We start from the raw sequence: 27,489 nt of genomic DNA, 5'->3' as shown, positions 1-27,489 counted from the left end.
TTGTCGGTCGTGGGGCTTGAACTCTGGGCCTGGGCGCTGTCCCTCAGCTCTTCAGCTCAAGGCAAGCGCTCTACCACTTGAGCTACAGCACCACTTCTGGTTTTCTGGTGGTTTATTGGAGATAGGAGTCTCACGGTCTCTCCTGCCCGGGCTGGCTTTGAACCACGATCTTCAGATCTCAGCTTCCTGAGTAGCTAGGATTACAGGCGTGAGGCACCAGCGCCCAGCTAAGGACACTATATTTTTAACATGAGTTTCTCAGACAAAAGTTGAAAGTCTGCAGGTTTATAAAGACAGAATCTGTGGATACTGGTATAGATCCATCCCCATGATCTTTGTAGAATCTCATGTGTAGTACAGGCATTGCCATCTCAAAGCAGATGGAAGGTATTCCTGGTAGGAGAAGGGTATTTTGCATATACGGTATTTTCTCCAGAAGCTATCACCGCTACCTCTTTGTAGACATTCTCACTTAAATGGAGAAATACATTTTACCTGTCAGTGTTGTTCAGCTGAAAACATCTGAATACATATGAAGATAGTACAACCTGGATTGGCTGCAAATAGCAGTCCTCTTTACCTTTGCTTCCCATATAATTGGGGTTAGAAGCATGTACCACTATGCCCAACTAAAAAAGGTTTTTGAGAATTTGACAAAGGGATGACCAAACCCCTTTAAAAATAATCTGTTGTGTATGTGTTATTTAACTGAAAATTAATATTAAATTTGTGATATGGGATGCTTATGCTCATAAATATGGTAAAATTGTGAAAAGTTGTGTCTAATAATCTATAATTTGGAATTGGTAATAAAACTGTATGCACATGCTTGTTCAATTCATTCTAGGTTGGGCCATGCAAGCTGCTGCCTATATCTTTATTCATAGGAAGTGGAAAGATGACAAGAGTCATTTTGAAGACATGATTAATTATTTTTGCGATATCCGTGAACCACTTCAACTTCTCATATTCCCAGAAGGAACTGATCTCACAGGTAAGGTAGCTCAGGTTCTCAGAGTTTTAAAACAAAGGAATTTAGAAATCATCAAATATAGTAGCTGAATATTACCAACATTAATGTACTCACCCCTAAGGTCACTCAGTTAATCAATAGCATGTCAGTACTCAGGACTGCAGGTTTTCACTATATTGAATTCATTATAGGCAACCACAGGAGGCTGTTATTATGCACACTTATTATTCTAGCGCTTGATGTAATGTGCTGCCTTTCTCCTAATATGGGCAGGAAAATTTTTGTTCCTTCCTGAAGAAAAATCAGCCATCATTGAGTTATGGAGGGGACACAGGAGGACTTGTTTAGAACTTTCTTACCTTTCCAGACAAAAAATTGGTAACAAAATATTATACAGTATATCATATATATGTTCATATTCTTATTAAAATCAGTATTTTTCATACTTATTTAAACCACAGATGATTTTTACAGTTGAAAGCTTTTGTTGCAGTCCAGGATGAAGATGGGTCAAAATAGAACTGCCTTTTTTGATTACTGGGAGGGATAGGGTAAAACCATAATTTGGAACAAGAAGTAGTTCTATAGAATCCTTGCACACAGAAGAGTAAATTGAATACCCTGCAACCTCAAGAAACATAAAATAGAATTTGAGAAAGATCTAGTAGATGAAGGTCCACTATATGAGGGAAAGCAGATCAAAGCAGAACAGAATGGAAATCTAAAAATTACAAGTAGTATGGAGAAGAGGAAGATGAACTTGTCTTTCAAATCCTTGTTGCTTAACTGAGATGAGCAACCCTCAGGACATAAGAAGAGAGATAACTGAGCATACTTTAACACACATGCTTAAAAAATAATTTGTGAAACCTAATAATTTATGGAACTTATTGTCCAAATAGCATTCAAGATGAACACTGTAATTTACACAATTATTTAAATAAATAAAGGGTGACTGAACCATAGTTGATAAAGAAATTCAGATATATTGGGAAATTTTCATAAAGAGATCTTTGATTCATTTGTTGCAGAGACTTGAGCAATATTAACTATGTCAAGTTTATAAACTAGGCACATCTCTAAAACATGAATTCCATATAGTGTATGATTTTGGTATTACAATTCTAAAATGCTAACTAATTAACTTATTAATTAAAATTGAGAGGTGGTACTAGGGTCTAATTCAGAGTTTAGGTGTTTGTTTTGGGGAGATTGTTATTTGGAGATAAGAATCTCTTACCTTCCCAAACTGGCTTTGAAGCACTATCCTCAGATCCCAGTCTCTTGTGTAGTTAGGATTATAGGTGGGAGCCACCAGCACCCAGCTTCTGTTAAATTTCTGTTTAGAGACTAAATGCTCAAGCAGAAGACTTATGTCTGAATAGGTAGGAGGCCTCTGGGTAAACAGGACAACTTCATAGACCTGAGGAGGAAACAGACCTAGCGGGCCTGAGTATGGCAGAGTGGTGGTCTCAGACTTGTGGGTGGAAGCAGTCTGAAGTAGGACAGCGACAGGGAGTGAGCTGACAGGAGGTTGATCTAAGGAGAGATGCTAGTGCACTTACTAAAATAACAGCGTCTGGGGCAGGTAGATGATGTTAGTGTGGAGGGAAGACTTTCCTAACTATATCCTTCAGATTATGTCTACTTTCCCAAGTAGTGACAGTACACTGACAGTACAGTTCAGGATTATTTTCTTTGTAGTCACATCTACAACAAAATTCAGTTTGTCTCCAGAATCCCCAGTCTACTGGAAGAGTAACATGTATTTAGTTTCTACTCATCTTTGTGGTATCTCTGGGATTTCTAATCCCAATTAAGGTCTGTCAGTTGCCGCTAACAGAATAATGTTTCATACCCCTATGCCAAAGATATTCTCAAATGCTAGAGAGAAGCTTATTACTGTCCATGTGTGAAGGCCTTTCCTTTTTAGTTGCTAGGGAACTGGGTGTTTAAAATTCAATTCTTCTATTATAAAATGATACATACTTTCTTCAGTTTTCTGTGGATATTTTAGAGTTGTGGAATATATATTTTGTTGAGCATTCAGTTCTTCTAAATTGATTCAGAGGAAAGTTTTGTTTATATAGATACTTTTCTTGCACTTGGAATAATAGCCTGTAAATTTAAGAATGCAGTATGGAATAAGAGTCCTAGCATCTGCTGTGATCCAAAGGTATCTCATGACCTCCCCTAGAAGGTAAGGGAAAATTTCTGAGCACTTTGCTTTTTCCAGCTGTATTTGCTGAGTAATGGGTTTGGTTCTTCTTGGAATTTTTTGTTACCTCATGGAATGGAAAAAGGAGATTTTGCCAACAATTGGAATATATACTTGACTCTGTAACTATATTCAGCCAAACCATGTTCAGATATTTGTACATGATATGCTAATCCTGTGTCCATTCTGTTGTGGAGTGGTTTTGGTTAGTAATATTTGCCTGCTCTGTGCCTGAGCAAGGCAGTTATTTGCTGTGAAAACATAATTATTGGGTCAAAAAATGTTGATCTGTTGTTTCTGATTGCCAGTTATTTCTTCTGCCTATCTAGATCCTTCTCTTCTGTTAGTTTTTGAATCTTAATTTATCAGAATTTTGTATTTTAATATCTCATTTTTCATAAGGATTATAACTGTAAAATTTTTAGTTTATTAATATTTAATTTATATTTTGGGTTTCATTGCATATTGACTTTTGTAAAGTCTTCTAAATAATGTAGATTTGAACAGAAAGTTCAAGACTCTTTTGTTAAAAATATGGTGATACAGCCAGGCATGGTAGCTCATGTAAAACCAAGGAGGACTGCTATTTGAAGTCAACGAGGGCCAAAAGTTAGTAAGCCCCCCCCCCCATCTCACAAAACAAGCTGGCGTGTGGTTCATAACTGTCATTCCAGTGGTTAGGGAAGCTGTGGTTGGGAGGATCGTGGTCTGAAGCCAGCCTTGGGTAAAACGTAAGACTCTATCTGAAAAATGACCCAAAAAAGTAAGAGAAGAAAATAAAATAAAGTGGGGGGACGTGGCTTAAGTGGGAGAACTCCTGCCTAAAAAGTGTAAGGCCCTAAGTTGAAACTGTACAGCTGGGAAAAAAAAAGAAAATCATGATACATGCATGACTTAAAACATTTAAGTGGGTGTGAGATGTTTGTAAGGGACTATCTGAAATGTCTGCTGAACCATCTGAAATATCCTATATTAAGTAATACATATACTATATTCAGTAATTATAGAACATTTAACTGCTGTCTTTAGCTAAGAAATTCTGCATATCTTTACCTCATTGTCTCCCTTTATTTTAATAATCTATTATTTTGTTTAGAAAATAGCAAGGCTCGAAGTAATGATTTTGCTGAAAAGAATGGACTTCAAAAATATGAGTACGTCTTGCATCCAAGAACTACGGGCTTTACTTTTGTGGTAGACCATTTAAGAGAAGGTAAGTGTCCATTTCAAAATATACTTTTTTCCTAATAAAATTGGCATACATTGTTAAACTTTTATATTTAGTCCTTAGCTGATGCAACAGTTGCCTTCATCTGCAATTTCCACACTGTCTCACAACATGACAAGTCTTGAACCATCATGCAAGAAGATAAATGGTATCACTGTGGATCTGTTAGTCCCTAATGTGCTTCAAGATACAATGTATGACCTGCAAAGATGAAGCTTCTTTACAACTAAGAACCCATGATTTTAAAGAAATGTGCTTTGCTCTCTCAATCCTTATGTTGGTTTTAGCTGATACCTTGTCCCTCTTCGTTTAATTTATTTTGGCAACTCTGGGGTTGTTATAATAATAGGGCATGGGCTTGAAGGCCTAAACAATCCTATTGTGTATGACAAGTGAATGCTTATGGAGGGCGTAGATCTTCATGCCTTGAGAGTGGGGTAGAGAGGAAAGACACTGGGTAGTTCTATTTCTTTCCTTTTCTTAATGTGACAACTTGATTGCAACATCTTTCTTGCAATCACCTAGTCAGTAGAGCAGTTATATTTTGTGGTATTGAATGATGGTCTTCATTGGTGTTTCTGACATCATGGAACATATTCAGCTATCACATTTCCCTGTTGATGAGTTATGACTTTGAAACACATCCTTTGTGTGGACAAGAGAGTTGCAAGTTGTTATAGTAGATAACAATATATCTATTAAGCTGTTTGTTCTGAAATGTAGGAAGTATTTTGGTAGAACACTCGCATATACCTTTGTTACCTATTAGAGGAATGTGTATTTGCACTTATAGCATTAGTTAACCATAACTAGTAATTTTTCTACAGAACTAGCAACTGGCCCTCCCACCCCACTCCATCATACCCCATCTGTCAGGTGAGTGAGAAAAACATGTATCTCATTTGTTTCAGTTAGAAAACTAGATGATAATTTAGGTGATTCTGTTTATTTCATTTTGAAAGGTAAACCGAACCTGTACATTTTAATAATAATAAGAAGAAATACATTATTATTAAAATAGTAATATCATTAACCAAGCATTTGCTAAGTAGCAGCATTGTACTAAATATTTTATGCTTAAGTTCAGTTAATCCATAAAATATCCTTACATGGTAGTTATAGTACAAAATCAGAGCAAGTGAGGCAAAGAATCTCGTCATTTATTAGAATATAGTTTGTCTAACTGAGAAGCACATACTCTTTGTATTTGTTGCTTCTTACAGTCTAATTATTTTGTAAAGCCTCAGAATCATAAAGCACTTTTATAACACTAGTCAACTAGATTATTTTCTTCAATTTAAAAGAAAGAATGAAGAGAAAAAAGAGGCTCAATGTCCTGACTATGGAAGAATGGTAGTCACACGGTGTATTGGTGTTTATGACTCTGCCTGAGATGATGGGAGACGCAAATGTAGACTAAAGAGCTGTTGTCTGGGATGCTGAGGACTACTTCGGTTTCTGGGGGGACAGTTGGAGGGAGCACAGAGAGAGAAACGGTTTTAACAAGGACCAGTGATGAAGAGAATCTTAGAAGTATCTAGTCTTTAAAACCTGCTTCTGACAACATAGTTTTAAACCTTTAAATAAATAATTATACCAGAACTTACTTACATTCATAATGATCTCTCATGGTTTTTTTTTTTTTTAACAATAATAGCTCAGTTCTTCTTGGCCTACCATGTGTGATTTTTTGTTGTGTACATTTTTGGGGGAGAATACATTTTACATCCATCCCAACCTACTCCTTCCCTCACTTTTCTTTATATAGGGAGTACATTGAATTCGTTACTGCATTCTCCTCCACACCTTCTCTTCATTTGTTTGCTCTCACTCTTTGTAAGCCAATTATTCAGTTGAGGCCAAACAATAATTACTTTCACCATTAGGAGGCACAGGTGTGCACATTTGAAACCTTGAAAAGGAGTAGTGGGAAAAACGAATAAAAAACATCCTTAGTTCAAAGTATGTACTACTTGAGACATGACCTTGTCTTCAAAAGTTCAATTGTCATGGATCGGTAAGAAAAAAAATCTAAAACATAATATGAGACAATATATTAAAGTGCTAAGTTCTATGTGTGTTGGATATAGGTATTATACTGATTTTTTAAATGCAGGAATATTCAGTAAACATATCATAGAGTACTGCTAGATTCAAGTGAGGTTTCTGAAGGAAGCTGAATTTCTCTTAGACAATAGTGACTGCAAGTGATATGAGTAGGCAGAACAAAAACAGGGATGGCTGAGAAGCAGTGTAAGTTAGGACACAGACTCAGGATTAACAGGGAGTAACATAGTCACCTTGGAAAAGTCAAACTGAAGGAGTTGAAGACTTGAACTGTAGAGCAGCTGATAATACTTAAGGCTGTTGTTTGACACCATTGCTATTTAAAAATTTGATATTCCAAATGTTCATGATTTTAGTTTGTCTGCTTCTAGATTAATTCTCTCAAAGAAAATCATTTTATAAGTCTAAATCATCATCAAGGTATATTTAAAGTTATGTTGGAAATTCATAAAAACATTTTGAGTTTTTGGTAAAAAAATTCCCATTTTTACTTATATTTAGCTCATTCATATATTCTAAATAGGCAGAAATGAAGCTAATGCTCTTTTCACAAACCTAGGGCATACAGAGATAACCTCTAAAGGAAAAGTAAATTCCCACCATGTAGTTTGGATCTGCGTGGTCTTTATTCAGCAAGAGAGAATTTCTGACATTTCTGTTATCTGATAGATGTGTTTGCCTCTTTCATTTGGGCCCAGGAGTTGTCATTTGCTTAGAGAAAATTGGAAGTAAAAAAGCCATATAACAGTTCTAGACAGTTGTCTTCAGCAGTGTTCAACTCTTTTAATTCCTTGGACTTTTTGCTCAGTTAACAACTACGTGCTGGCAGTTCAGTCTGTTTGTGGCCACCATGTTGGCAGCTTACATGTCAGCATTTATTTTACTCAGTCAGCTCCTCCCAAGGTTACATATCATTTAGCCATCCTAACAGCTAGTTAAAAAGACAAGGAAGAAAGGCAGACAGACAAATTTTTGAAACATTGGGTATATTTTATACTGTGCACCCTGACCTTTTCAGAAGGCTTTTCCTGGCTAAAAATGATTTATGAAATATGGAAAGCCCTTTCCCTCATGTTAATAATATAATTGTACAATAGACCTTTGGCATTTGCTAGAATATTTTCTGAAATTTTTTCCATTTCTTCAAATTTGCAAATATCTTTGTAGATTAACAGTTGACTTTCTTTTGGGGTCATAGTATAGGAACAAATACTTTGTCTTTTGATTTTGACAAAAAGACAACAAAACCAGAATGAGATTGGGATACTGAATAGTGGGTCAACACATGGGTTACCAAAGTGACTTGGAGATTTACATACCATGAAACAGAAATTGTTCATAATATTATACATGAGCATATGGCAGAGACTTACAGATTTTTCTTCATATCAAATCTTTACATCATGTTTTGGATTAGAAATGATACTTATTTTGTATCCTTTGTTTATTTTACCCCCCCATAGCAAAATAATATGAGCTATTCATTTGTAACAGATCTTATCTTATACTTAATGAAAAAACAGCCCTGATGAAAAATACTATGATTTTTGTACCTTGAAATAACTAACATTTATTACATACCTCACATGTGCCAGGCATTGGATTGTATATGTTATTTCCTTGCCTTACCCATAAAGTAGAACCACCCAACCATCCATGGTGCTTTCTTGATTTTTTTCTTTAATTTTCCTTTCTATTTTTGTGGCAGTTTTGGTGCTTGACTCAGGGCCTGAAGGTTGTCCCTGCATTTCTTCTGCCCAAGGCTAGCAACTGTACCAATTGAGCCACAGCACCACTTTGGTCTTTTTCTAAATAATTTATTGGAGATAAAAGTTTCCTGCTCAGGCTGGCTTCCAACCACAATCCTCAGATCTCAGTCTCCTGAGAAGCGAGGATTACAGGCCTGAGCCATCAGCACCGCACTCTGGGTGCTTTCTAAAAACTCAAGGTACTTAGCTCAGAAGTCAGACCTGGGAGTCAGCCTGTCATACGATCCTGGTCTCACCACTGCCTCCTGCCACTCTCACATGCCATTTGATTCTCCCAGCTCCAGGCAGTAGTTATGCCATTCCATGCTATTGGAGACCAATTCCTTTTCGCAATTTTCCCAGGGTTATACAGCTGCTAAGTAGAGTAGCATAACTTAAAATCCGATCTGTTTAAAGCCTGTGCTTTTCCCACTGTAATAAGTACAGAGATATTCTATTCCAAAAGCTACAAAAACTTATTCCTTCCCACTTCCAAGATTTCTCTTTGATCTCTTTAGCTTTGGGGGATTTTTGTTTAAGTGGAAAAGTATATGAGTTTTCCTTTATAGTGACCTCTTTTATTTTTTGTTATTTCTCCATTTATTACTTCCTTCATTTCTCTAACCTTTCGGGAACACTTGAGAAACACACTTTTCTTAAAATATAATGCCAGTCATTTAGCACTATATAACTGAAAAAAAGTTGTCCTGGATGTCTTGATGTGTATTTGCTTTATGTTTCTACTAGAGTATAAAAAAAAAGAAATGACATCCTAATTTCTGTCTTTTCAAACTGTGTCTCTTTTTCTTCCTTCTGGCTATTAAAGCTTAAAAATATTTTTATGACTTCATTTTCTCAGCTTGCTTTCCAAGTGATAGAATTTTAAAAATTATAGCATAGGAGCTTCATTATGATAGTAACAACATGTATATACTATATGGTAGTACTAAATTTTATTGCAAAAAGGACATTAGTATTAAAAATAAGATGAATGTAAAAAAGATAATAAAGGCATCCATTGTCTTACACAGTTCTTAGAAAGATGGTACTCATCATTTGTATGTAATATTCCTGTTTTTTTTCCAGAACCTAATAAGGTTTTTTTTTTTTTTGTATGATATGCAGTCTACCCTGTCTTTAAACTGAGGTTGGCTAATATGTTTCTCAGAAAATAATTGAGATTTGTGGGATTTGGGGTTTGTTTTTTGGTCTGTCCTGGGGCTTGAACTCTGGGCCTCAGCACTGCCCCTCAGCTCTTCAGCTCAAGGCTGGCGCTTTACCACTTGAGGCACACCATCACCTCCAGTTTTCTGGTGATTTATTGGAGACAAGAGTCTCATGGATTTTCCTGCCCGGGCTGGCTTTGAATCACTGTCCTCAGATCTGGCGCTTGGCTAGAGATTCATGGGGTTTTTATTTGTTTTTGTCTATACTTTGCATTTGAACCTAAGTGATTGCTTGCACAAGTGGACCCTTGTTCAAAGCACAGGTCCTAGTGTTTTTGGTCTTCTTTCTGTGAAATATTTTCTTCCCTTCATTCCATTTATAAGATATATGCTTTTCTCTTCCTATTATTTCTTCTAAGCTGTCTCTAGTCATGTGTGTTTAGCTTCTTGGTTCCCTAGACAGTTGAAGTCTTTTCTACTTCAATTTCCTGAATTCTCCAGGTTGTCCTCCTTTTATTCTTATCATACTGTCATGTCATTGTTGTAATACATTTTTTTCATATCCCTCTGTAACTATTATTTTACTGTTGTTGCTGTTTTGATCTCTGAGTCCCATTGAACTGTGAGTTCTCTAGGATGCTGTCTTGTTTACTTTTATACCTGAGGTTCTATAGAGAGTGTCAAATGTTGTAGTTACTCTATAAGTTGATAGTTTTGTGCAAATTTTTGTAAATGATTCATTTTCGGCACCTCTCACATATACCTAATTGCCATGTCTCCTACCATCTTGATGCTAGAAATCAGACATTTGGCAGATAGTAATTCATGTGGTACCTCTTTATTGCTGTTGGGGTACAATTAATGGCAATGCAGGCTAATTGAGGCAGACACAGTTAATAATCACTAACTTAAAGGCACTCATTCATTTTAACTACTGAAAGATAAAAGGATGAAGGTTTTTTTTTCTTTTAGTTTTTTGTAACTTAAGTGAATAAAGTCTTGGCATTGGTCATGTAAAAATCCGTATGAGAATGTGATTCTTAATGTTTCCATGGCTTTATCAGTATGTTGACTCAAGGAGTTTCAGATTCTGAGATGGTATTGAAGAGAAAGCCATCATAATCTGGGTATCTCTGTGCCACTTGACTTTAATAGGAGAAAAATTTTATCCTGAGCTGATGATACCCTGTTTCTCAAATACCATTCATTAAGTGTGTACTGTTGATTTTAAAAACTGTGCTTAGATTATAATGACTCTATGTTTTATCGTACTAGTACATTTTTTTAAGTCTCAATATAAGTTCTGTTACCAGAAGATTATTGTTGTTATTGATGAGTGAAAATATGTTTCTTTAACTCATCCTGAAGACTTGTATATGATTAAATATTGGTGTTCGGTTATAAAGTTTACATTCTTAAGAATAGCATCTTGAAAAATGATGATAACTGACATATATAAAATATGTTTATTTTAAAATTTAGAAATTTGTGGAAGAAACTTCTGTAAGTAGAATGTGTGAAATTGCCTGTGCGTGGTAACTTTTATGGACTGTACAGTAACCATAAGGAATATTGTTGCATATACTGTAGCATTCTCTCCATTTTCCTCCTCCTGAAGGCAAAAGTGAGAGATGAAAGACAGTAGCAGAGGATGCCAGTACATAGGCCTCCATGCTGGAGACTGTGTGACACATGCACCAAATGTTTAAGTCCTTAAAAACTATCTGAAACGAGATAGATGAGATTTCAGATAAGCATACAAATTATATGTAACAGTATACTATAGCTTCTTGTTCAATATGAAAAGCAAAATTTATTCCCTGTGAAGCCGAGATTTTCAAATAAAATGGATCCTTGAATCCAAAAATTTATCAGGAACATATGCCTACCTTTTGGTTCTGTGCAGTATATAACTTTATGATGAATATTTCACTTCTTTTTTGGGTTTGTCCAAAAAAGGTTTACTTTGTTTGTCCTTCATTCTAGACCTGTGTCCCTTTTATTATTTATAAATTGTGTACCTTTTCTAGTTTGCAGTTGTTCTTTATCCTTATTCAAAATTTTTGCATTCTTTTCCAGTTAGACCTTTTTGTGCAGTTTTAAAAAGTATATTGATGTTTGAGTATTGTGAATTATGCAAGTACTAAATGTGGTTATTATGTGTGTATGTGTGCATGCACATGCAAAGCAGGCAACATGCCTTCCCTTTTGAAAAACAGTTCTGACTAGGAAACAGTCCCAGAGCTGGATGAGAAGTGGCTCAAATTGTGGGAGCACTTGCCTCAGGAGCACAAGTTCAAACCCCAGTACCAAAGGAAGAAAAAAACACAGAACTTAAAAAACTGTCCTGAGCTCGGTGCTGGTGGCTCCCGCCTATAATCCTAGCTACTCAGGAGGTTGAGATCTGAGGATCATGGTTTAAAGCCAGCCCGGGCAGAAAAGTCTGCGAGACTCTGATCTCCAATAAATCACTAGAAAACCAGAAGTGGCACTGTGGCTCAAGAGGTAGAGCGCTTGCCTTGAGCTGAAGAGCACAGGAACAGTGCCCAGGCCCAGAGTTCAAGCCCCATGACCGACCAAAAAAAAAAAAAAAACTGTCCTGAAAGAACATGAAATTAAATACATAATTATTCATGTAGAAAATTGGCTCATCAAAAGTGCTGTTCTTTTAATTTTGCTTAGATTATTTTCATATTATAATATAGAATAATTATATTTATTTATTATTATATAAAGATAGTTATCTGTCACATAGGTAGGTGTCTGTGCTTGCTATCTGACTACTAAAAACACCCAGACTTGCTCTGTCATAGAAATTGGGTTGAGCAAACTACTGTTGCACTTACCATAAGTTGAATCCTTGGTATACTACATAAAGCCTGAGATGTTTCTGATTCAGCTCTCTGTTCCTAGGGAAGTAATGCAGGAGGGAAAAAGCATGTATGTTTCCATCGCTTTCATCCCTCCACAAAAGTTTTACATTGGACCACATTCGAAGTACTTTTTTATTTGACAAGATCCATCAAAATTGTACACATACACAAAATGAATATTTTAATGTGTTTGATTTTTGCAATAATCAGTAATAACCCAAACAATTTTATTATTACTTTTGTCTCTTGAAATAGAGAATGGTAATTGAAAAACAAAATAATAAGACAACTAATTTAATTTTTTTCTCAATTTTGTTTTATAAAGTACCTTGTGTGTGGTTGCATTTGAATATAACAAATATAGTAATCTATACTGTTGTCAGTTTGCCTTTATACTAATGTTACTCAGGCTGGGATGGATGGGAGTGATACCTTAAATCTCTTGACAGCAAACTCCATGTTATGCTGTTTTTCTTTATCTTTGACCATTACCATAATCTGTGGTTCACACTTTTCTCTCCAACAGTAATCAGAGTACTATTGAGTAAATATTTGTGATTGCAAAATTATTTATCATATTTAGCATTTAAGATAATCAGCATGGGTATTTGTAGACTTTATTAAATTTATTATTGTAGAGTTGATATACAGAGGGGTCATAGTTATAACATGAATCAGGTAATGAGTACAATTCCTTTAAACCATGTCGCCCCTTTCCTCGCTCCCTCCCAGTTTCTGCCTGCATCCCCACCCACAAGATAAAGTTCATTTTCCACCTAGTGCCTAGTGAGTACCACTGTTGTATTTGTTCACTCTTTGTTCCACCTTTCCTGTACCCCTCTCATCCTCCCAAATACAAACATACTAACAAGACAAAAGGAAAAGAAAACTAAAACAGTAACAATGGCAACTAAAAATAGCTTTTGTTTCCTTTTCTTGGAGTTTATTTAATAAAATACTACTTTATATGATCATATGTACATAGCTACTGAGCCTTTGTTAACTACTCCTATATATACCCTCCTTTAGCCTCAGTGTGTGAATAGAATATCTAGAATCCTATATAATTTATCATGTCCGTGCGTGTGTGTATGTGTATGTATGTATGCATGCGTTTGTGTGTATATATATTTTTTGATCAGTGTGTTTACATGTAGATTTATAGGCACATTCTAGGTTCCACAAATGAGGGAAACCATACAACCTATAGGCCTTTGGCTCTAGCTTACTTTGCTTAATATAACTGTTTCTTTTTTTTAAATTATTATTGTGAGAATACCGTACAGAGGAGTTACAATTACACGGGCAAGATAATGAGTACATGAGGCATTGTTGCCTCCTCTTTGTTTTCCCTTCCCATCCCTTCCCATCCTCCCCCCACCTCCCTCCACCTGATCCCCCCCCCCACCAAAGTTGTAAAGTTCGTTTTTCGACATAACGACTTGTACGTCTCATTGTTGCAATGGGTCCACCCGTATCCCTAGTTAAACGATTTGTTTTTGCCCTTCCCCTCCACAAATTATACCAACATCAAATACAGTGAAAGTAGGGGTTAATATAACTGTTTCTAAGTCTTGCTATTTCCTTACAAATGATAAACCCCCCAAAAGTAAACCCTCAAAAACCCAATCAATAAATGTGCTACAAAATTAAAGAGAGACTTCTCAGAGGAAAAAGTAAGAATGGCCAGGGAAGATGTATTGAACATCTCTGTAAAAGAAATGCAAATCCAAACATTAAGATTCCACCTAGTCCCAGTTAGAATGGCCATTATCAAGAAAACTAATAATAACAAATATTGGTGGGATGCAGCCAGAAGGGAACTCTGTTACACTGTTGGTGGGAATGTAAACTTGTTTAACTACTCTGGAAAGCAGTATTGAAGGTTCCTTAAAAGACTAAACACAGAGCTTCTCAGCAATCCCATCCCTTTGCATTTATCTAATAGAACACAAATAATGCCAAACTAAAGCTATCAGCCTAACTATATGTTCATTGCATCATTGTTTACCATAAGCATGATAAGGAATCAACCCAGATTCCCCTCAGTGGAAGAAAATATGGTATATATACACAGTGGAATTCTACTCATCCATTTGTGAACTTTTAAACAGCTAGCTTTTGGTAGTGTGAGGATGTTAAACAATTTTTTAGATAAGAAATGTCAGAATTTGGGTTGAGAGTCATTTGGCTTATCTGTAGAATGGCATCCACTTTCACTGATAGATTTTATCTCCCCAAATTTTCAGTTCTTTAGTTTAATTTTGTGTTGTACAAATGTAGACAGAAAGTAGTTTGGGTCCCCTATAAAAACCCTTAACAGACTTTTGTGACTGTTGTACAAAAAAAAAGAAAAATCACATATTCATATTTCATTTATAACTTAGGTATTCCCTGTTTCTTTATAGAATTTTAAATGGCCTTTAAAGGTAAAGGTAAGTGAAATGTGGCCTAAAGTACCAAAGGCAAGTAATAAACTATGTGTGCATTGGACTTGAAAGGAAGGCATGTTATTATCCCAGCTAAGGAAAGCTGCTTTAGTCAAACATAAACTTTAGCATTGACCTTCTTAGAAGTCACAGCATTAGGACTCTTCCTGTATTTTGTTCATTACATTAGGTTTCTATGATTTGCAATGGCATTGACCTTTTTTGTGGGTACATTTATCATTTTCTTATATAGCAGGATCAGTTAGCCAATATTCCTCAAAGCTGGACAGCAGATTATTCCTATTTTTTACAAACATTTATTCATTCTTACAGACCTACCAACTTGACCATGATATGCTTTACACGGTTCCTAATGTGAGTACATGGGAATAACTCATGCTCATCTATAATTGGCAATGCCTAAAAAGGAATTGAACATTCTTTTCTGGGTTACAAGATTTGCTTGTTTTCATCCAGGACTGTTTATTAGTAACCACAGCAGGTTCATAATATTAAATCCAAAGGAAATATCCAAATAGTTTATCAATCTTATTTATAGAAATTAAAAATCAGCTTACCTTTTAAAGGCAAAACAGCAATATAAACAAAATACCCTTGGATCAAAATATACATCAAGATGTACAGATGTACATTAAGGTATGAATTTCGCTTTGGTGCAATTCCTTTGAGATTTGAGCATTTCTTCTAACCTTATGCTATATAGTGATGCTTCATACCCCTACAAGTATAATTTTTTAAACCATCTCCCTTCCCTTCCTCTCTCTTTCCCTCTGCTCCCTATTCTTCACACAACATCTGCCTGCCTTCCCTTCCTTCCTTCGCTCCTTCCTTCCTTCCTTTGTTTTTTTAATTTTCCTTCAAGTACTAGACTCCAAGGTCTTGTATTTGTTAGGCAGAAACTCTGCCATTTTAGCCTCGCCTCCTGCCATTTTTTGGCTGTATTTTTCAGATAGTGTCCTTGTACTCTTTTCCTGGGCCCAGACTTGGAATGTGATACTTCTATCCCCACCTCTTAAGTAGCTTAGATTACAGTCATTAATCAGTTCACTTAGCCTAAAAACAACCTTTCTTATCAGTAAAAAGCAATTTTACTATGTTTGTTAATCATTCATTTACTAATTCAGGTAGTCTATGGCAACTTACTTGTTAAATTAGTTTTATTGAAGGTTCATATTTTAATACTTTAGGGATGAATATTGGTTAAGATGTGAAATAATTAGGAAATGCTTGATTGGATTTGCTTGTACTTGATAGGTGAATAGAGTTTAGGCAAGGAAACTTAAAGAGCTTTTCCTATATGTATTTTTTAAACTTGTGTGTATTAAAGATATATATTTAAATAATCAAAATGCCTTTTGTTGTAAATGCATGCAATATGAATTTTAGGCAAAGCCTGTGTTTTGTTAATGCCTTGTGATCAAGGCATGCGGGTAACAGCATCAGAATAGAAATGGAGGAACATACCTGTCTGCACACAATTTGGACAGGGTATGTACCCAGTATAAGATCCAGTACCACAGAAACATATGTAAGTACTGAGCAGAGAAGAGCTATGGTACCTGAGAGAAGGGGAAAGGAGAAAGGAGAGGGAGGATTAGAGAAGGGAGTAAGAAGAAGAAGCAAGGAGAGATGTTCAGGGAACTGGATTTATTATTAGATCCTGAGGAATAGTAGGATTTAAATTTGTAACTTAGGAGAGTACAGTTAAGGTTATATATCTCATTGAGGAGACTGGTTTGGGTAGAACTCAGAGTTTATCTTATTAGGTGGGGTAGAGCTAGGTTAGAATGGTAGTTTTATTTGTCATAAATCTCACATCTAACAAAGTTGGAAACACAAGGAACCAGAACTAGTGGGAGTTATGAGAGTAATAGTTTTGACTTTATAAGTACTCTAAGACTAATGAATAAAACATTCCCTTTTTAGTAGTCTAAGAAGAGTTTATTGTTCTCCTGAGAAGTTTATTACTTGTTTTTAGAAAAAATAAGATCTCTTGGTTTTGTCATCATCATCATTATCCCAAAATAGTATCATGTTTTAAGGTTTCTGCATTAATTATGTTTTAATTTAAAGGGATGCTCAGTAAAAGTAATTACACGTCATGTTTTTCTACATCTCCTTTGAACTATGGGTGAGATATTTACAGACTGTATGATGCATATAGAAGGAATAGAGTATGATTCATTCTAATTACAAAGATGTTTCCTAGGAAAGAATCACTGAAGAAATGTCTTACTCATATTTTTACTAATGGTTTCCAGACCAAAAAACCCAAAACAAAAAACTTTGCCTTTTCTGTACATGAGTATAAATGATTTTATATCATCAAGTATTGCTTTCATCCGAATCAAAGTTTTTCAGTAGTAGTTGGGCAATTGCAAGTTTCAGTACTCGCAGATATACATTTTCTAAGATATCACCATTTTTTCTCACTCTTAAGCAACTTACATCTAGAAAGGGCCTTCGGATAAGCAACTACCAAACTTTTGGAGAAATAAGAGACAGCATAATTTCACAGGAGTGGGAGTGACAGAAGCCAGTTTATAAGTAATAATGAATATTGAGGTCAGTGGAGAGAGGTTAGCTCCCACAGGAGGCTTGCTGGTAAGAAGAGCTAGCATAGTCAACAGAAGAGGGGGAGTCATATAAAGGATGAACAGGAGAATAGAGTATTTTTTTATATATGAGAAGATTCAACAGAGGAAAAGCGGAAGATGAATGGATTAATGATGAACTACTTTTTTTAAAATCAGAAGAGGATAGATAAAGAAATAGCAGGGTTTCTCTTTTTCTAAGTCAGAAAGATTGAGACTGGTGGAGATGATGAAAAAGAAAAGAATGCTCTGTTGTAAGGTTCTGAAGTTAGATCATCAAAAAATGATGCTGGGTTAAGTGACAGATGTGGGTTTTTGGGGAGTTTGGAACAGTTGTTATGAAAAAAAGAAGATGAGGCTGACCATAACCAAGTGAAAGCCTCACAGAGCTCTATAACTTTGGACAACTCTGAGCCACCTGAGTTTTAAGCTCTACTCAAGTAGCCACCTCATTTTCCTCACAATGGCCCTACTTCTTCCCACCCCAAACACCCAAAGTGTTTGTTGTTGGTCATGGGGCTTGAACTCTAGGCTTGGCTGCTGTCCCTCAGCTCTTCAGCTCAAGGCTAGAGCTCTACCACTTGAGCTACAGGGCCACTTCTGGTTTTCTGGTGGTTTACTGGAGATAAGTGTTTTATGGCCTTTTCTGCTAGGGCTGGCTTTGAACCGCGATCCTCGTATCTCAGCCTCCTGAGTAACTAGGATTATAGGTTTAAGCCACCGGTACCCAGCACATCTCTCTGTGTTTTTATGCTTAGCTCGTAAGAATATTTTTTGATCCCTTCAGCTGGAAGTACTTTCAAATCTCCATCCAGTCTGCTACAGCTTGCAAATATAATTTATTTTCTGTCTGCTGGGTTTAAGTGCCTTTGGGACAAGAACTATGTTTTGTCTTCATCTCTTTTTCTTGTTCCCTCTCTTCTGTTCCTTTTGTTCACCTACTCACCCATCCCAAACCTCAGGCCCACCTAAAACAGTGGTGCTCAATTGTAAAAAAAAAAGAATTGAAATAAACCCACAATAGCCATGTTAAATAAAAGACCAATGAACCTTTATAGTCAAGTTATCAGAATTCTTTACCTAACTAGTAATCCCATAAGCAATTGGTGCACATTACTTTATACAGATATACAACTTTCCTTTTACCTTAGAGTAAAATTCATTTGTAGGTGATAATCCTAAATTGGTGTCTCAGGATACTTAGTATTTGACACTTAGTATTTGATACTTAGTATAGTTTGCATTATTTGAGCTATTAGTAATCCAGCTGAAGTACAGTTTCTGTTGTATCCATATTTGTTTGCTGTACATCTCTTACCTTAGGTTTTTTTCACAGTCAGTATGCTAATGCCATAATGTACCCTAAACCCAAAGGTTCCTCTTCAAATGTCTTCCTGTTAGGCTTTCTTTTAAATTTTCTTTTAGTCCATTTCCTACTGTATGACTCATTGTCCTGTGTTGAAGGAACTTTGTCTACCATCTTTAGGTCTTATGCTTTTTGCCTTACAGTTTGCCAATGAGAGACAAACTCAGGATGCAAACATCAAGGTGGCATCCATTACCAAAAAAGGAACATTAGTGAACCCAAAGTATGATGGTGCATGCCTGAGAATTCGTCACTTTATGCAGCCTTGTGTCCATTGATAAGTTGCTCATAACATTTCCTTAAATTGGAGCACATTACTGTTCTCTTATAAAGGTCATTCACTTTTATGGATTCAGAATTTTTAATAATTAAGATCTTTGTTTTTTAAATAAGTTTTTTATTGTGAAAATACTGTACAGGAGCAAGGTAAGGAGTACATTTCTTATCAAGCATTGCTGCCTCCTCCTTTGTTTTTCCCCTACCATCCCTTCCCTCCCACCTCCTCAACTAACCCCCCCCACCCTGTCGCCTAAATTGTAAAGTTCATTTTTTGACATAGCGTCTTGTACATCTCATTGTTGCAATGGATCCACCTGTATCCCTATTTAAACAATTTGGTCTTTCCTTTCCTCTCCCCAAATTATACCAACATCAAGTACAGTGAAAACAGGGGTTATACCATGGGGGAGGGACATACAAAGCAAAAAAAAAAAATCACATGGTACCTTATAAATAAATTAGTAACAATAACAAGAGAGAAAAAGTCACTTATGTCCCTATGTTGAGGTTCATTTCACTTAACATCTGACCTTTTCTGCTTGTCCCAGACATATACTAGTTATTGCAAATAAGGGAAACCTTGGGACCTATGTTTCTTTGGGCCTGGCTTACTTCACTTAATATAATTTTTTCCAAGTCTTTCCATTTCCTAACAAATGGGGTGATGTCATTCTCTGTGATGGAGGCATAGAATTCCATTGTATATATATGCCACATTTTCTTGATCCATTCATCTACTGAGGGGCATCTGGGTTGTTTCCATATCTTAGCTGTGGTAAATTATACTCAAAATTTTCTTTTCCTATAAACCAGATTCTTTTACTTTATACTCTAGTAGTTGGGTATTTTCATCTGAAGTTCAGCCCATACAAATTTAAGATAAGCTAAATTAGTCAGCAGCAGATAGAGCTAGCTATTTATTGACTATTAATTAAAAGGATGTTGTTGGGGTTTACTGTTAAAACAAAACTTAGTATTTAAACCTTAATTTGCAACTACAAAAGTTTATTTTTATAAATTTTTCCATTCACTTTAAGAGCTAAACCGCAAGTTTCACAGATGCTTCTTGTGCCCCTTTTGCTATATGGCTATCAGTTAGGACTCAAATTCCATTCCTGTGCGCTCTAAGCTTCATTGTTTCATTGACAGATCATCTAGAACTAATCTTATGCGCTGTCATAACAATAGTGCTATGCCATTGGCCGTTTCCTAATAAGCATGTATTTCAGTTGTTTCCTTGTTTCAGTAATACTGGTTCTTAAAATAAGAGAGATTACCTGCAACCTCCAGTACAACCTCCAGCAAATACTGTCAAAATTCACCTTAGGGAATGGCATCAGAGCTGATAAAACTGAGTAAGCTATAGAAAAATGGGGAAGAAGATGTGACAGGCCACCTCCCAGCATGCCAGCTACTGTGAATTTCTAGTCACTGGATTGTATACTATATTGGTGTACATGTAGTATGTTGCTTGACTATCCACTCTAGATTTTAGCTTTCTTTTGCCTTGCTTTTTTTCATTTGATATTTGGAATATTTGAAAGAAGATGAGAGATGACTACTAGATCGACTAATCTTTTTATATTCTGTTAGCTAGAAATAATCTCTCCCTAAATTTGTGTAGTACTTTCTGTACCATATGAAGATGTCTTGGTTTATTTTCTGGTTTCTCTCCACAGCCTTTTTGCTTCCCTGCTCTTGCTTCATTCTTTTGGTCCTGCCCTCTGCACATACAACCAAAATGGCTTTGTAGTGACATTTGTTCTTATTCCTAAGTCTTCTGGCTGGCTGATTCACATTTACAGTGAATGAATCCATTCAAGATAATGTATGCAGTTAATAGTTAATCCAGATATCACAGTTTTATAGATTAAAGGATATCACTGTGTTGTATGGTGTGCAGCTTGATGGCCATGCTCTGATAGTGACCTGGAAGGTTCCCTGGGTTTCTTGCTATAATTCTTTCTAGCTCCTTGTCTGTGTGTAACTGGACAGTGTTTTGTTTTGTTTTTTTAATAGCTGAATTAGTTTGTATTTCCTGCTGAAGCTTAGAAAAAGACTTTTCATGATGACAGTTACTCTACTTTTTAATCATCCTTAGTCCACTTTCTTTTATCCATAAGATCATTAGACCTCTAACTAATATTCATAAGACGTGAGTGTGCTCTTGACTGTAAAAAATAGGTTTATGTCTTTATTGATGGACTTTTCATCACAAGCATATCATTGAAGTACCAGTTATCTTCCCAGCAGTGTTATTTGACAGTTATGATTTAGAGATCTGGAGAAGGTTGCCAAAGAAGACTCAGTTACTGTCCTGACAAGAAAGCAATATTACCTTAATTCAAAATACTTCAAAAATATCTGGTCTTAAGATATGTGAATAAAGATAAAGTTTTAAAAATCAGAATGGTTTTTTGTGTAATAGCCAAGTTACAAACTCAGTAAAGTAAATATGGGTTGATTAAGAACTAATCTTGATTATCAGGAAGATGGGCTCAGTTTTCATATGTTTGACTACCCCTTCTGCTTCTTTCTTGCTCTCCTCATAAGTGAAAGTTGCCATATTATTTTAAGGTGGACTACTTAAAGGAACTGGACTACTTAAAGGAACAGAAGTTTAACTGGTCTTGTAGTCTAAAAGCCAAATTTCTGAATCACAAGGCTGTGCTGTCTCTGAACCATACAAAGAGGATCTTTTTCTTTTAGCTTTTGGTATTTTAGCTTTTGGTATTTGGCCTTCTTTGGCTTAGGTCAGCAGAATTCCTGTTTCCTGCCTTCATTTGCATACGGCCTTTTGTCCTGTATTCCTCTTAAATTACCACACATTGGATTTAGGACCTGCCCCAACCCTGTTAAGTAACCTTATCATTAACTTTTCCAGATGTGAAAGACCTATTTCCAAACAAAACTACCTCTTTTTTGAGCTCTGGTGCTCTACCACTTGAGCCACATCTTTGGCCGTTTTTGCTTTTTATTTTTTCTAGTAGGATCTCATGTTTATGCCTAGCCTGGCCTGGACCATGATTATCCTGTTTATACTTCCTGTATAGCTGAGATGACAAGAACACAATCCTTTTTATTTGTTGAGATGGAGGTCTCCAAACTTTTGCCTATACTGGCCTTGAACTATAGTCCTCCCATTCTTTGCTTCTTGAATAACTGGGATTATGAATGTGAGTCCCTGTGTCTGACCTGTAAGTTCACTTTCTGAGCTTTCAGTGGACCTGAATTTGAAGGTACCACCATTCAACTCAGTTGCCACTCTCAACTGGACCCTTTACACTGGTTGACTATTTCCCTAGCCAGATTTCACATACTCTACAGTGGGTACAGTCAAGCCTCCCCTGCCCACCCCCAACACTCCAGCATCCCATACTTCATGTGTCTTTAAGCTCTAACTTTGTAGTACTTACTTTCAGCATTTAATTATGTTCAAATGTCTTTGATCTTTTAAAAAGCTGTATAATTACACAGACACAATTCTTTATCCTGACCCCCTGATACCCTACTCACTACTTCTCCAGTTTCTGCTCACCTTTCTTTCTTGCAGACACAAGCTCCTTAGACTGTTTACTCTCTATCACCACATCCTTACCCCTATTAACTCCATCCCCTGTTGTCAGCCTTCACCTCTAAAAGTCCCCCATTCTTGATTCTCTTGGTTACAAACTCAGACTTTGTTTCCTTTAACCTGTCACTGGCCCAGCATCCCCTCCTTTCTGTCCCTTGAGAGCAGTTTGGGGAAAAAGTGGTGAAAAAAGTGGAACTGTTTCTAGGATACTTTTCACTTTCAAGATTTGATGATTTTTCTGAGATTTCAGAAATCCTTGGTTCTTTTTGTTTGTAAGTCTAAGCAATTTGTGGTTATTTAAACTTGGTTGTGTTTCTTAATGATGTTGTGGCTACAGAATTCAACATCCTTCTCATGTGGTTACTATAGTTTTAAAGATACTATTTTTGGTAACTATATTATTGTTATAAAATTTCTCAGAAAAGCACTCGAGGGAGACTTTAAACAGACATTAGCAATACTGAATTGGAAATCCCAAGATCTGCAGATATACTCTTTGATATTTAAGTTAATCTTTGAAGGATCTGAAGTTTGAGAAGTCTTGTAATATTGTAAGGCTTTCATATTTGTAAATACAGGTATATTATCTAACTTAACTTTTTAAAGAGTGTAAGCTGGCAATGCAATAAGAGAACATGGAAAGGAAATGGTATAAGAGCTAAGGAGAAATTGCATAACTTTTTATTTTCCTATGATCCATTATCTATAGCATGAAAGACTCAATTGTTCATGATAAACATTTTGTTTTTAATAGCTCTCACTGTAGAAAAATAGTTGGGAGTTTGTTAGAAGTAGGAACAACTTTATTTTTATTCAGGGTGATTGATTTAAAAACGCTGACTAGTCTTTTAAGTTGTGTGGGTTATTTCAAATTTCCTCAAGTTTTCCTAGCCTAACAATGCAGATGAAGTTCTGTTCATACCAAATTGCTTGTCTTAGTGCCTCTTTCAACCTGGCTGCTAAACTTCAGTATCTCTCTCCAAGTGTCCCACCAATAATGTCTACCTGTAAGCGTCACATGAGCTTCAGTTCAGCCTTTGGTAGAAGTCTGACCTTCAAAGAAGCTACTTTAATTAGTTCAAGTCATGGCTGTACAGGCTGTTGGTAGCCATGCGTGTGGCTTTGTGCTCCATGATGTGATGCCCTCCTCTCCCCCACCCTGAGTATCAAGTGGTCTAAAGTTTGTCCTGTAAGCATTTCTTCAGGCTTTAATAGAAGCTTTTGACATCCAATAATCTCTCTGACTCACATCTAATCCTTGGTGGAAAACACCTGGTTGTCTTTGTTCTTTTTATGCTCTTGTGGCTGGTCCCTCAGTCATCTCTTCAGAGATCTTCTCCTGTCATATCATTTCATGCACATATATGGGAGTAGGGAGAAAAGAGGTGAGTGGATGAAAATTCACGTTATAAATAGTATTAAGCTATTACGAGCCAGAACTCCAGGGTTCTTTGGCCTCAGATTGCCTATTTATCCTTTAGTTGGTTCAGCTATAACAAATTAATAAAAGATTCAGTGAATTCCAGTGAAATAAAACTGGAGAAGTCTTTAAAAGTTGTTTAAAAAAATCTTTGTTTAAAAAAATCTTTCCATTACAAATTGCTACATACTTGATAGTTAGACAGGATTTTGGTAAACAGTACATTTTGTAAATTCTGCAAATTGGTTATTTGGCAGACTAATCCTTTAGCAAATTGGTCTGCTTTCTATTCATCAGATATTAAATCCCAGTTAGGCTCACTTGAGACTTCTTATTGCCATAACTCTTTCATGACAGTGGGCTTCAGGAACATTGGAATATTACATAATGTCTTTCATTTGAAAGACTTCCACATTTAGCTTTATGGAGAACAAAATGTTATCTCAAGGCTGGATATTGTAGCAGAATAGCAGTAGTTCTTCTAGGACACAATGTTAAGAGTCTCTGCCACAGAGCTGGATGCTGACCTTGATCAGCATTTACTTTCAGTTAGACAAATTGAGAACCCTTGACTAAGCTGTGTTCATCCTCAGCCTGAGGAGTGGCTAAGACTTCCTCCTGTGGATAGAAAGGTTGGGAAATGGGAAAGAATGTGGCTATAGAGGAACACCTGTCTACTAAAGATTTTAATTAGACAGCCCACTAAGAATATGTCCTTGCTGGGCACTGGTGGCTCATGCCTGTAATCTTTGCTACTCAGAAGGCTGAGATCTGAGGATCACTTTCAAAGTTAGCCTAGGCAGGGAAGTCCGTGAAACTGTTATCTCCAATAAACCACTCGGAAAACTGGAAGTGGCTTTGTGGCTCAAGTGGTAGAGTGCTAGCCTTGAGCTGAAGACCTGAGGGACAGCGCCCAGGTTCAGAGTTCAAGCCCCATGAAGCAAAAAAAAAAAAAAAAAAGAAGAAGAATATGTCCTCTTTCCTTCCCTTCTTCCCTTTCTTCCTTTCCTTCTTCCCTCCCTCCTTCCCTAGTGAGAATCAAACCAAGAGCAGCAAGGCCTTAAGCATGTTGGGCAAATGCTTTACCACTGATCTGCTTGCCCAGCTGACTGATGCTCTTAACATGCTTTTCTGTCCATTTAATGTCTTTGACAGATATTCAGTAACAGTCCAAGATTCATTCTTGCCATTCATTCCATGTTTGAAAAGCAACTCTTAAAACCTGGAATCCAAGGGATGAGTCACGCGACTTTTGCCCCCTGTATGGCATTTTAAATTTTATTTTATGAAATTCCGTTGCTTGAAAGAGAGTTGATGGTTATGAATCCTCCTGAGAAAGTTCAAGGACTTCTGCCTTTGTAGTGGCCTTGTAGATATGTTACTTCATTTACAAAAGCATGCTATCCTAATGCTTTATCTACAGAGGATTTTTGAAACATGCTATTTCTATAAGAATTCCATGGCTTATTCTTGCTAGACAGGTACTCTCTTGATCCCCACTCTTAGTCCACTTTTACTGTAGTTATTTCTTTACATAGGGTCTTGAGGTTTTGTGCAGTCCTCAGACCACAACCCTCTCAAGTATATTGGATTGCAATTGTGTACCATTACACATAGCCTTTAGAACATGCTTAACTATACCTTTTTGATATTTTTTTGAGGTAATAAAAGAGATAGTTATGGGCTGGGAAGGTAGCTCAGTGGTAGAGCACTTGCCTTGCATGCATGAGGCCCTGGGTTCGATTCCCCAGCACCACATAAGCAAAAAGAAAAAAAAAGCAGGAAGTGGCGCTGTGGCTCAAGTGGTAGAGCGCTAGCCTTGAGCTGAAGAGTTGAGAGACAGCGCCCAGGCCCAGAGTTCAGACCCCACGACTGGACCCTCCCCCCCAAAAAAGAAAAGAAAATAGATAGTTAGTTCATTCTTTAGCTAGAACAACTTTATAGGTGGCAGGGAAGTCACGTGATTTCTTTTTTAAAAAGTGATGAATTAATTAGAATTAATTTGCCCTAGCAAGAAGTAGGAAATCTGTTACCTGCTCTTATGAGGAGATGGTTCTAATTAATATATATTCCAGGAGTTATAAGGCAGACATGGCTTCTACCTGGAAGAAGAGACTGAATAAAGAGATTATATATTTACTTCCAGATGCTTCACTGTTTGAAACTTAAGAGTTTCAGGAACTAATTTATCTAACACCAATAATGACATAGAAATATATACTCAAAGAAAACTCAGATAACTGAGTATGAATGTAGAACAGCAAGTTCATTTATTTTTGCCCAAATAAAAGTTCAGCCAGGTGCTAGTGGCTCACATCTGTAATCCTAGCTACTTAGAAGGCTGAGATTTGAGGATTATGGTATAAAGCCAACCCAGGCGGGAAAGTCCATGAAACTCTTAATTCCAATTAACTACTGAAATAAAAGCCAGAAGTGAAGCTACGGCTCAAGTTGTACACACACACACAAACACACACATACAAGTTCAAAGGTACCAAGTGTATTAAAATGAGAAAATTAGGGCTGGGAAGGTGGCTCAGTGGTAGAGCACTTGCCTTGCATGCCTGAGGCCCTGGGTTCGATTCCTCAGTACCACATAAGCAAAAAGAAAAAAAACGGAAGTGGCGCTGTGGCTCAAGTGGTAGAGTGCTAGCCTTGAGCTGAAGAGCTCAGGGACAGCGCCCAGGCCCAGAGTTCAAGCCCCACGACCGGACCCCCCCCAAAAAAATGAGAAAATTAGTAAGTGCCAATAAACCAGCTAATAAGTGCCCAACCAATGTTAATATGTCTGTATTTCATGTCTTTATATCACAAATGAAATGCACTGAATGGTCTTGTAATATTGAAGGTGGTATGATGTTCTAAGCTGTATGATTCAAAGCTTTTCCTTCTTTTCAGTCTTTGAGCTTAGAAACAAAATTGGATTACTAATCCAGACCTAAATAAATATTTCTCACACTTGGGACAGTGTAAAAATAATTTAGTCATGTAACTGAACTTGAAAATGTAAATATTATAGTTACTGAAGAAAAAAATGTTGAATTACTTTCCATTCAAGTGCATGATGATCAGTTTGTTAGACTATTATATGTAACAGTATCCTTGTCTGACAGGATTGTTGAGAGAAACATCTCAACAATCTGGATAAAGAGTTTTAGCTCAGTACCTGGACTATATGATCATTATTATTAAATATATAATCATAATTGTTATTAATTACCTACAGCTTTTAGCTGCTAAGCTTTGAGTTTAGTGTTAAAGTTAAGTAGTAAATATTTCTTTTCTATAATTTTTATTTTTATTTTTTGTGAACATACTGTACAGAGGGGTTACAGTTACATAGGCAAGATAATGAGTACATTTCTTATCGAGCATTGCAGCCTCCTCCTTTGTTTACCCTTCTCATCCCTTCCCAGCCTCCCCCTCGCCCCCGTACCAAAGTTGTAAAGTTCGTTTTCGACATGACAACTTGTACTTCTCATAGTTGCAACAGGTCCACCTGTATCCTTAAACGACTTGTTTTTCCCCATCTC

General features: G+C 36.4%; 1 protein-coding gene across 3 annotated transcripts in view; it reads left to right on the top strand.

Moving 5' to 3' along the window:
- Lclat1 (lysocardiolipin acyltransferase 1) overlaps positions 1–27,489 on the top strand; it is a 153,313-nt gene that overhangs the window by 80,786 nt on the left and 45,038 nt on the right. For all 3 annotated transcript variants that reach the window (XM_013013755.1, XM_013013756.1, XM_013013757.1), the window contains exons 4-5: positions 848–994; positions 4,288–4,404. In XM_013013755.1, the coding sequence (XP_012869209.1) occupies positions 848–994; positions 4,288–4,404 (264 nt within the window). The remainder of the gene's footprint in view (positions 1–847; positions 995–4,287; positions 4,405–27,489) is intronic.

Source organism: Dipodomys ordii, unplaced genomic scaffold (genome assembly GCF_000151885.1).
Source record: "Dipodomys ordii isolate 6190 unplaced genomic scaffold, Dord_2.0 Scaffold20, whole genome shotgun sequence".
NCBI lineage: Eukaryota > Metazoa > Chordata > Mammalia > Rodentia > Heteromyidae > Dipodomys > Dipodomys ordii.
Note: the sequence above shows the minus strand (reverse complement) of the source record. Positions and strands in the feature narration are given on the sequence as shown.